Below are 10,936 nucleotides of genomic sequence, written 5' to 3' on the forward strand. Positions count from 1 at the left end.
GATAGACCCAACAGCTAGCATGGGTTTTTGGTTGCCAGTATTGTATACGGTAGCTCATCAAATATCTTTACAATGTAACAAAGAATATTGACCACTTTTTTTTTTTCTTTGGCCATGAAGATCGAATATTGACCACTTAATTAAGATTGGGACATGGGATGGCTATAAAAGAAAACTAAAACTATTTGGATTATCGTAATGACTATGCAGTATACTTTTTTTTTTTTTTTTGATAAAGGAGAGTTTGTATAAATGAATTTCACCTCTATTATCAGTTAAGAAGGTCATTTACAAAAGAACTAATTTTTCTTAAAGTACAACTAAGTGACTAAGAATTGTTGAAATTGAGGTATTGCCCAAACTACACAAACAAAATGGATGATTTGGCCTATATTAATGCTATGATAGCACATAAAAATCTCTACCACTTAATTAATTAAGGTTGTAAATTGTAATTGATCTGCAAAAGAAAGCTAAGAGAGGGAATCAATACGGTGTAGAAAGGGAGGCATGCATAGTTAAAAGGCTGATCAATGCACGTGATGAAGGCTAAGAATACATACTAAGCAGTTCGATCCCACTCACTCCCTCTTTTGTCTCAACGCAATCATTCAAAGGAAGCAGACAACCACCCACCGTCCCTACTTAATCGTTTCCCATGATAATTTCACACTTCCAGCTAGCTCTCGACAGAACTCTCTCTGCGTATTAAAACAGATCGAGCGTTACCAAAGCTTCCTTGTCCATTTTATGGTCTCTCTGAAAACACAGAGAGCCTACTCAACTGAGAAACTAAACAAAATGAGCAACTCTAACGCTTTAATGCTTCTTTTGCTTCTGGGTCTCAGCTGCTGCCATTACTCCATGGCAGTCGTGGACTCCAACTCCAAGGAACCGACTACTTACATCGTCCACATGGCCAAATCTGAAATGCCGGCGAGTTTCGAGCACCACGCTCACTGGTACGACTCGTCGCTCAAAACAGTATCTGACTCAGCTGAAATGCTCTACACCTACACCAATGCCATCCACGGCTTCTCCACAAAGCTAACAGCTCAAGAAGCACAGTCGCTGCAAAACCAACCCGGAGTCCTCTCCGTGCTTCCCGAGTTGAAATACGAGCTCCACACCACTCGGACCCCTGAGTTCCTTGGACTCAGCCAAACCAACCAAATGATCCCCGAGTCCGACTCGGTGGGCGAAGTAATCATCGGGGTCTTGGACACCGGTGTCTGGCCCGAGAGCAAGAGCTTCGACGACACCGGACTCGGACCCGTACCCGGTTCCTGGAAGGGCGACTGCGAAGTGGGCACCAACTTCAATTCCTCGCACTGCAATCGCAAACTAATCGGCGCCAGGTACTTCGCCAAAGGCTACGAGGCCACGCTGGGCCCCATCGAGGAGTCTAAGGAATCCAAGTCCCCGCGAGACGACGACGGACACGGCACGCACACGGCCACCACCACTGCCGGCTCCGTCGTTCAGGGGGCCAGCCTGTTCGGCTATGCGCCCGGAACCGCTCGTGGGATGGCCACGCGAGCCCGGATCGCCGCCTACAAGGTATGCTGGATCGGAGGCTGTTTCAGTTCCGACATCCTGGCCGCCATCGACAAGGCAATCGAGGACAACGTGAATGTTCTCTCGATGTCGCTCGGCGGCGGAATGTCCGAATATTACAGGGACAGCGTCGCCATCGGAGCTTTCTCGGCCATGGAGAAGGGGATCTTAGTCTCGTGCTCGGCCGGAAATGCGGGTCCCAGTCCGTACAGTCTGTCGAACACCGCTCCATGGATTACTACCGTAGGCGCCGGCACACTGGACCGCGACTTCCCCGCTTACGTCAGCCTCGGTAACGGTAAAAACTTCTCCGGCGTTTCTCTTTACAGCGGTGACGGTAAAAACTCCTTACCCACCGCGCTGACGCCGTTTATTTACGCCGGTAACGCGAGCAACGTCACGTCAGGGAATCTGTGCATGATGGGCAGTTTGATACCGGAGCAAGTGAAGGGCAAAATAGTAATGTGCGACCGTGGGGTCAACGCTCGGGTCCAGAAAGGAGCTGTGGTCAAAGCAGCCGGAGGGTTGGGGATGGTGTTGTCCAACACCGCCGCAAACGGAGACGAGCTGGTGGCAGACGCGCATTTGCTTCCGGCTACGGCGGTCGGCGAGAAGAACGGCGACACTATAAAAAACTATTTGTTTTCGGATCCGAACCCGACCGCCGCGATCCATTTCGAGGGGACCAAAGTCGGGGTCCAGCCTTCGCCGGTGGTCGCGGCGTTCAGTTCTCGAGGCCCGAATTCGATCACCCCGGATATCCTGAAGCCCGACATAGTCGCTCCGGGCGTGAACATCATAGCCGGGTGGTCAGGCGGGGTGGGCCCCACCGGGTTGGCGATTGACGCGCGGCGCGTGGCATTCAACATCATCTCGGGCACGTCGATGTCGTGCCCGCACGTGAGCGGGCTCGCGGCTCTGCTGAAGGCGGCGCACCCGGAGTGGAGCCCCGCGGCGATACGCTCGGCGCTTATGACCACTGCGTATACGGCTTACAAGAGCGGGCAGAAGTTGGAGGACGTGGCAACCGGGAAACCATCCACGCCGTTCGATCACGGGGCGGGGCACGTGGACCCCGTATCGGCCCTCAATCCGGGTCTCGTGTATGATATAACGGTGGACGATTACTTGAACTTCCTCTGCGCGTTGAATTACTCGGAGAGCGAGATTAGCAGCTTGGCGAAGAGAAAGTTCGCGTGCGATTCGAGCAAGAAGTACAGTGTTAGGGACCTGAATTACCCATCTTTTGCTGTGAATTTTGAGAGCAGAACGTCGTCGTCTAATGTGGTTAAGTACACGAGGACTTTGACCAACGTGGGCTCAGCTGGAACGTACAAGATGACTGTAACTTCAGAGACCAAGTTGGTGAAGATCTCGGTGGAGCCTGAGACGTTGAGTTTTGCTCAGTCGAACGAGAAGAAGGGCTATACGGTGACGTTTAGTGTGGAGGGCTCGGTGCCGTCGAATTTGTTAAGCAGCTTTGGGAGGCTGGAGTGGTCGGATGGGAAGCACATTGTTGGAAGCCCAATAGCAATGAGCTGGAACTAGTGAGAGAGAGAGAGAGAAGAGAGAGAGAGAGGAGAAGCTATTCAGTCACTCAAAGAGTGGTGTGGATGTGAATGGTTAATGCTTGTTGTTTTTAGTTTTCAAGCTAGCTTAGTCTATGATTATAATGATGGTGTTGTTAATTTCTAGCTAACAATGGAAGCTGAGAAAGAGAAAAAAAACATGGGAAATTAACCAAGAGGGAGTTGGGGGTGTCTTCTTTGTGGGTGTACAGTGTTCTTTGACAATAGCCAGGCATGCATTGCATTGCCTTAATTGTTGATGATCAAGCTTAATTGACCAAGATTCTATATAATATATGCATTTGCCTATCATGTGTTTCAATAATTGTTTGACTGAGATTTCATTGCCCAAGTTACTGGTTGGGTCATTCTCTGCATATAATTAATTGTGAAAGCTTGTACCCAAAAACAAAGCCAAACCAGCTAACTAAACCCAAAGAGAACTCACACCAGAATCCAAGATGAACACCAAGCACAACAAACAAAGCAAGCACATCAAACAAATTAATCAAAGTCACATAAGAAAACTCACACCACAAACAAAGATGAACAACTTGCACAACAAACAAAGCAAGCATAGCAAACAAATCAATCAAGGTCACATAAGAGAACTCACACTAGAAACAAAGATGGACAGCTTAGACAACAAACAAAGTAAGCATAGCAAACAAATCAATCAAGGTCACACACGACTATTTCGATATCCAAGAGAGATTGAGCTAGAAAAAGTGGAGAGGAAAGCTTTTTCATCTATTAACAAAACGCAGCAATACAAACGTAGTGTTTTTTTGTTTGTGTGTGTCGGCTGCAAATTCACAAAAGAGATCAAAAACACACACACATACATACATACATACATATATATATATATATATATATCAGACCCAAAGCCCATAAGACATAAAAAAAGGCCAAGGTGTACAAAAGAATAAAAGACATTAATTTAGACAATGAGCTGTGAGGCAGGACATAGGACATGAACATATTAATGGATGAGATTTGTTTATTTTCTAACATTAATAGTTATGTCCATTACTTCATGTATAAGACTAACTCTTTATATTGTACAAGACAATTAGACAAAAGTACCTTGCTCATATTTCTTGTGGTACTTGCATATTGCATATATGAAATTGTACAAATTAGTCCCTACCACCCACTAGCGGATCTACAATGGGGTCAATTGACCCCATGAACCCAAAAATTCTAGGCTTGAGGAAATTGGTTGACACCTTGAACTCATGGATGTTGGTGGAGTTGCAGGGACAAGGTGTTTGAAGAAATGTCTGAAAGAGAAGAGAATGAGAGAAGATGGTGGTTCCTTTCATGTAGTATAAGGCAATTGGTTAATTATTAATTGGGGTTGTCATTGAATTATAAATATATAGTCATGGGGAGGTATTTTAAAAGAAAATTAGGTGAGAGTTCATCACTTTCTCTAACACCAAATGATAGTTTTAAAGTTGAAAGTTAAAAACAAAGTGAGCTAGATGCAATTTTGGCGCCCCTTCTTGCAGACCCTGGACTTCGACCTCCAATGTCGGATTATGATCTTAATATTCGTGAGCTTCTTAATCTTGACCCCATGATGTTCTATTTCTGGATCCGCCACTGCTATCACCGCCCTTTACAGCCATTCAAGTATTCAACTAATAGGACAATTTTGTTTGTATACTCTATAATTGTATTGGTATGGCCTTTGTGTACCAGTATACTACAATCATAATCCAAATTACAATAAAATGTTTTTTTTTTAGAAAAATATAATAAAATAATCTTTTATTTTGAGTTACAATCTTATGTAGCCAAAACATTTTTCATATACTATACATGAAATAATGTGGTGTGGTGTAGGAGGTAACATGACAAAGATCGTAGAGAGGAGAGGAATGTGAAGTGAGCTCTTGGCATGGAAAATGGACCCAATTAGCACCACCGAGTTTTAAGAGGCCCAAATGCCCAATGGCCATAGATTGACGAAATAGAGTTGGGCTTTGTTTCATATACCCAATGGGTTTTATAATAGGATTTAAGTTACAACAAGTTCACTGGTGGTTAGCAATAGCATCGTGTAAATGAAAAGTTTTTTTTTGTAAAATACTCTTATTAATTCACATTATAATATAAGTGAATTAATAAAATCATGTAGTAGTATTATACTATTATAGTCACACCAGAAAATAACTCCATGTAAACAGGATTATTTGCCTACCTCGAAGTTGAAAAATGAGAATGAAAAGATAAAGAAGTGGAAAAGATTATAAAGCTCCAATAGTGAGATGAAGGAAAGAAAGATAAAAACGACCCATAACCCTGTTTATAAAAATCATTATAATATATAAAAAGTCAGTAAAACTAACACAATCTCAAGCATTTGAAGTTTCGAGATAATTATCTTATTTGCTTACCCTTAAAATTCTTTACCGACATCTAGATTAAAAAGTTTGGAAAATCAAACATATTTGAATCCAAGTAGAGAATCCCCAAATCATATATCCAATTGAGATCCGAATTCATTGTCGGTTTTTTAGCTTATCCACTTTCATTGTCATGGATTATTGAGCATGCGACTTTCACCGCGTGAAGGCGACCGACCACTCCTATTTGCCAAACACGTGTCTCACCCCAACACGTGGCAGCATTGCAGAGCAGTCTAAATAAAACTATAAAAAGCAGCTCAACCGGCTGAAAGAGAAAGTAAAGCAAAACAAGTTACCAAAAAAAGAAAAAAGAAGTGAAGCAAAGCAAATCGGAAATCGGCGATCATGGAGAGCAAGCAGGGAGAGAAGAAGGCAGCAGATCAGAGCAGCGGAGCGAAGATAGAGGAGGCGATGAAGGATAGTCCATACCTGCAATACAAGGACTTGGAGGATTACAAGCGCCAGGCCTACGGAACCGAAGGCCATCAAGAGGTCAAGCCGGGTCGTGGACCGGGCAACACCGAGGGTCCGACTGTTTCCGGAGCTAACGTCTCCTCTCAGGCTGAGATTTCCGCCAAAGAAGCTATTAAAAAATAAGGAGTAGATTAATTAAGTTTTGTGGTTTTATATAATCGTGCGCATTTCTGTTAGATATCAATGTGTAATTGGTAATATTGCAATGGAAATGTGACGTTTGTGTTTGTGTTTGGTATAATTAATTAGTTGGGTTTTTCGGGTCGGGGCATGATGTTGGTGTAGGATCTGGATACACAGCATGAGATTAATGGATCAGTACGTAGTAGAAAACTCATCTAATCATTAGGTTTGTCATAATCCAAATTTCACATTACAGGATATCATGTTGTTATAATTTTGTAGCGTGGGTTTGGATGAATTCAAATCGTATTAATTTGTGATATTATATATCGTTCACAAAATTGGGTTTGGATCGACTGCTTATGTATTTTTTCTTTTCTCTGTTTTTGATTGATTTTTGACTTTGCTTTATAAAGTCCGATGGTGCAATAAAACCATGATATGCTTATACAACACAAAACTAAAGAAACTAGCAGACTGCTTGATTATTTTGAGACTGCTATTTTGATGAGAGCAAAAATATATATATCTCTCTTGTAATAAAGATTTCAATAAATTAACAAGAAACCTATGGCCCATAAAATCAATCAAAATCGACAGAGAGAAATTCTTAAATAGGACTGTCTGACCACGTGTATTGTACGATCATTCTACAAAATAGGATCGAAATTCTCGAGCACATAGATAGGGTCCTCCGACCTCGCATAAGCATCTCACTTGTGAATTTGTTGCTCATATTAGAGATTTCAAAAATATATATATATTTATATGATTGATGTGCATATATTATTCAAATTGGTCGGTGGTGCATTGTTTTAGAAAAAGTAAGTTTGATTTTAACAGTTGCAAATTTTGGGTATTCAGTTATATCCAATAGATGTATATATTCACCACTTTGGATCAAATGAGTGTTTTGGCACCCATTGGAATCTAAAAAAACCCACAACGTGGGAATTCTGTAATAAGTGAAATCAATCTCTCTCTAATTCTTATTATCTATATATCATACAATTTCCTTGTTAGAAATTTCTAAGGGAATTGCAGTTTTTGCTAAACTCTATAATTTCAATTTTTGTTGTATTCTGGAAGTGTTTTGTCTATAATCCATTAGCAAACTCTATTGAGTGGGAGCAATTATTACTTGGAAAACGTTCTAACGTGCCTCAAAGTTCAATTTTTGTCTATTCTCAATTTGGTACTAACGGCTCATTCTCTAGTTTTTGTCAAACCCTTGGTGATAACCAAGAGCGATAAATCCACACGGTTCATAAGAGATGGTATTCTTGACATAGAGGACAGCCCCAGGAACATCTCTGTCGATCAGTATTTTGTGCAGGCTAGGCACTCACTTACAATTTTCTTGACCAACAAGCAATTGTCTATTTGTACTGTTTTGATTCATCTACAGTGTGTTTGGATGAAGTAATTCTAATTTTCATAGAAATTCATAAATGATGGAATTTGAAACTCCATTAATTAAATTTTCATCAATTGCATTTTCTATTGTTTGGATATATGTATGTAGAATTTAGAAAATGACAGAAATTACAAATTTCATTGTTTGGGTAACGGATGTTATTTAAAAATTTAAATTGTGCAGTGGTAAAAAAAAATTTTAATAGTTGCAAGAGCTAGAGTTCCTAGTCTTAGGGATGTTTCACGGCTAAGATTATGGAAATTAAGGCTCTTATTTCCTCCAGGCGGATGTACTCAACTTTCAAAATTCTAATGCTTAATCATGGCTACTAGCCTTAAAAACCAAAAAAAAAAAAAAAAAAAAAAAAAAAAGTGCAAAGCATAAGCAATACTCATCAGCTTTAACACCAGTATAAGCAATGATAGCCTAAAATCACCATTAAAAACCTCAAAGCATCTCCAGATCATCCACAAGGAAGAGAAAATTAGATAACAAGTGACACAAGTCAATTAGACTTAACATTACTACATAATCAATCTTCAAATTTACCAAAACATATAAATTAACACTAGTATAAGCAATGACAGCCTCCCAAATAAAATCATGCATAGTGCTCAAATAAAAAACATACTAGTAAACTAAAATTCACCTAATCCAATCATTCCAACTAAAGCTTTGTTAAACAAAAAGTGTCATCATAATGAAAACCATAGTTTATACGTCTCCCTAAATAAACATTAGCACCATGCTCTTTTTCTTATCGATTGGGAGTGTCTTCAACATAAGAAATTGTTTGTCATTCTCTATTAGCCAAGAACATGCTTTGATTTGTTGCTCATTACTCAAATCTGGTATTGCACTTACTTCATCATATACCTCCTTTGGATCGAGCGTCTTGGTGGTAGATTAATGGATAAACTCTTCAAAAAAGGAAGCCACTTTAGCCACTGAATCAGTAAGAACATCTTTACTCACACATCTTTTTTTGGTAAGAGGAATTTCAGAAGATGATGCTCGATTTCTTTTCTTTTGACAACCCAAACTAGGTGAAATATTATCAATAATGTGCAGATCTTCTAAATCTTGAGTAGCACCATTCAAATAAAAAATATGATTGGTTTCATCAGTAGGGGTCATAACTTGATTAGCTTCTACACCAGTTTCAGCACCTTCTCCAGTGGCTCTATCTTTGCCACACAAATCTACTATATCATCCCAATTTTCAATTACCTTCCATGGAAAAATTTTAGCATCTTCATGAGACTATCAAATAAAAAATCAAAGTTAAATAACCTTGCCATATGTATGAAAAAAAAAAAAAACAAAACAAAACTATTCCTATAAAAAATATAATTGCACGTGTTATATATAATTACCTTCAGATACTCTTAATTTCCAGACATTCTGATTGTCCTCAGTGATCATATTTGTTGATGCATCCCAATTAAACCCACTCTGACTTAGTAGGTCAAAGGTGTTGTTTGACAGAAATAACCACTTATTTCTAACGTACTTGTTTGATAGAATCATGGTATAGCATTGAAGACAACTTTGAGTTTGTAGCTTGTCATAAATCTGCTAAACTTTGAGTTTGACAAATATGTACAGCAAAACTATAATGGTCTTTGTATGAAACCACAAAAAAATTTCCAGCTCAATCAATATAAATCAGAAATATATAGGTATTAAAAATTTATGTTCATAAATGAAACCACAAAAGAAAAGTGCTAATTTATTAAAAGAGATAAATAAACATAGTCTAAAGCCTAAACGACAATCCAATACATAAAATAAGGCACTTATTCAAATTATTCATGACAAAAGTTCCAACTCAATCAATATATGATGAAAAAGTTATGAATTGACGGCAGCGGATCGATCTTGCTTGGTAATCATGAAACATCTGCATGGCCAATGTGTCACGAAAAGTGGTCCATTCATCAGTAACTTGTACACATGTAATCCTATCACCAGAATTATTTGCATTATTTTGTAACGGTGAATGATTTGATATCTCCTCATCCACAAAAGCTAAAAACTCCAAATCTTGATCTTCTAAAACAGGGTCATTATGTCGCTCGACTCGAATAAAATTGTGCAACACACAACATGCATTTATATTAATCTTGATCTGCGTTTTGATATTGAAAAAGGAAGGCGTACGCAATATACTCCATCGTTTTTTTAACAATCCAAATGACCTTTCAATTACATTCCTTGCAATTGAATAACGTAAATTAAACAACTCTTTGTAATTTTCAGGTTGATTGTTTCCAGTCCACTCATTTAAGTGATATCGAGTTCCTCGGTAGGGTGCTAAAAAACCCGGTCCATTAGCATATCCCGCATCAACAAGATAGTACTTATCTACAATAAGACAATTTTAAAAAATATTAAATATTTATTCATACCTAAGGTTGTAGATATGTGAAGTACACTAGTATTATAAATTACCACTTGGAACTTGAAACGGATTTTCCCTACGTAAAGCATCTCGCAAAACACGAGCATCAGAAGCAGAACCCTCCCATCCAAACCCCTAGAACATTGGTGGAAATATCGCCTTTTTTATTTCTATATCTTGGTCTATCCTCAGCAGACACTGTTACTGGCACATGCCAAATTGCATATTCGAAATCCACAGAAAGCATATTTTCTAAACATAAAACCTTCATGAGTAATACCAATATATCCAATCAATTTAATTAGTGTCACAATAGTCAAACAAAAAGAGCATGACTAAGCTAGGGATAATCTTCCCATTCATTTAGCTTAATTGCTTATCATCCAATTATACAGAATAAAGGAAAAGACAAGTTCATGACACACACACAAACGAAATGCACAAATTAATATTTTGTTCAGTAGGCAAACCAAGAGAAATTCTTAAAAATCAATGGGGGAATAAAGAACTTACCAGCTTGAGAAGAAGCCATCTTAATTGAAGTTTATATATATTGGTGAGCTTTGAGACACTTTGGTAGACAATTGGATAAAATTAGTGATATGTCAGTTATAATTAACGGATAAACTTTTTTCTTTTTTTTTTTTGTTCTTAGGTCCTAATGTGTCAACAAATATTATATGCCCTGGCTAAATATATTATTATGGGTAGCATAGAACATTAATATTCATTATAAAAGCAGAAGATTCTATCCAATTAATTTTGTGGTTATTCATCAAACGATCGAGTTGTTCTTGATCATTTTGTGTTTGCCCCTTTTTCTAATACTGAATTGAATAATATAATTTGGTAGCTCCCCTAGCTTAGATATCATTTTTTCGTTTTATTATGTATGATCTCATAATTAATCGTGGTAGGTGTGAATGTGTGATTAAAAACCAAAATTGTGGGTGCGTTTAACACTTTATCCCAA

The 10,936-nt window shown here is 38.9% G+C and overlaps 2 protein-coding genes and 2 pseudogenes across 2 annotated transcripts; 2 read left to right on the forward strand and 2 right to left on the reverse strand.

Moving 5' to 3' along the window:
* Positions 1-419: 419 nt before the first annotated feature.
* On the forward strand, positions 420-3,426 carry ARA12 (Subtilase family protein). The gene has a single exon (XM_086244717.1). The coding sequence runs from the start codon at positions 751-753 to the stop codon at positions 3,103-3,105; it is 2,355 nt and encodes a 784-aa protein (XP_086100843.1). The 5' UTR covers positions 420-750; the 3' UTR covers positions 3,106-3,426.
* Positions 3,427-5,840: 2,414 nt separating this feature from the next.
* On the forward strand, positions 5,841-6,246 carry LOC147284346 (uncharacterized). Its single transcript, XM_086245184.1, has one exon. The coding sequence runs from the start codon at positions 5,891-5,893 to the stop codon at positions 6,140-6,142; it is 252 nt and encodes an 83-aa protein (XP_086101310.1). The 5' UTR covers positions 5,841-5,890; the 3' UTR covers positions 6,143-6,246.
* A 2,039-nt stretch (positions 6,247-8,285) lies between these two features.
* Positions 8,286-9,023, reverse strand: LOC147284347 (uncharacterized; annotated as a pseudogene).
* A 367-nt stretch (positions 9,024-9,390) lies between these two features.
* LOC147284348 (uncharacterized) lies at positions 9,391-10,495 on the reverse strand (annotated as a pseudogene).
* Positions 10,496-10,936: the final 441 nt, after the last annotated feature.

Source organism: Dryas octopetala, chromosome 5 (genome assembly GCF_963921425.1).
Source record: "Dryas octopetala chromosome 5, drDryOcto1.1, whole genome shotgun sequence".
In the NCBI taxonomy this organism is placed as follows: Eukaryota; Viridiplantae; Streptophyta; class Magnoliopsida; order Rosales; family Rosaceae; genus Dryas; species Dryas octopetala.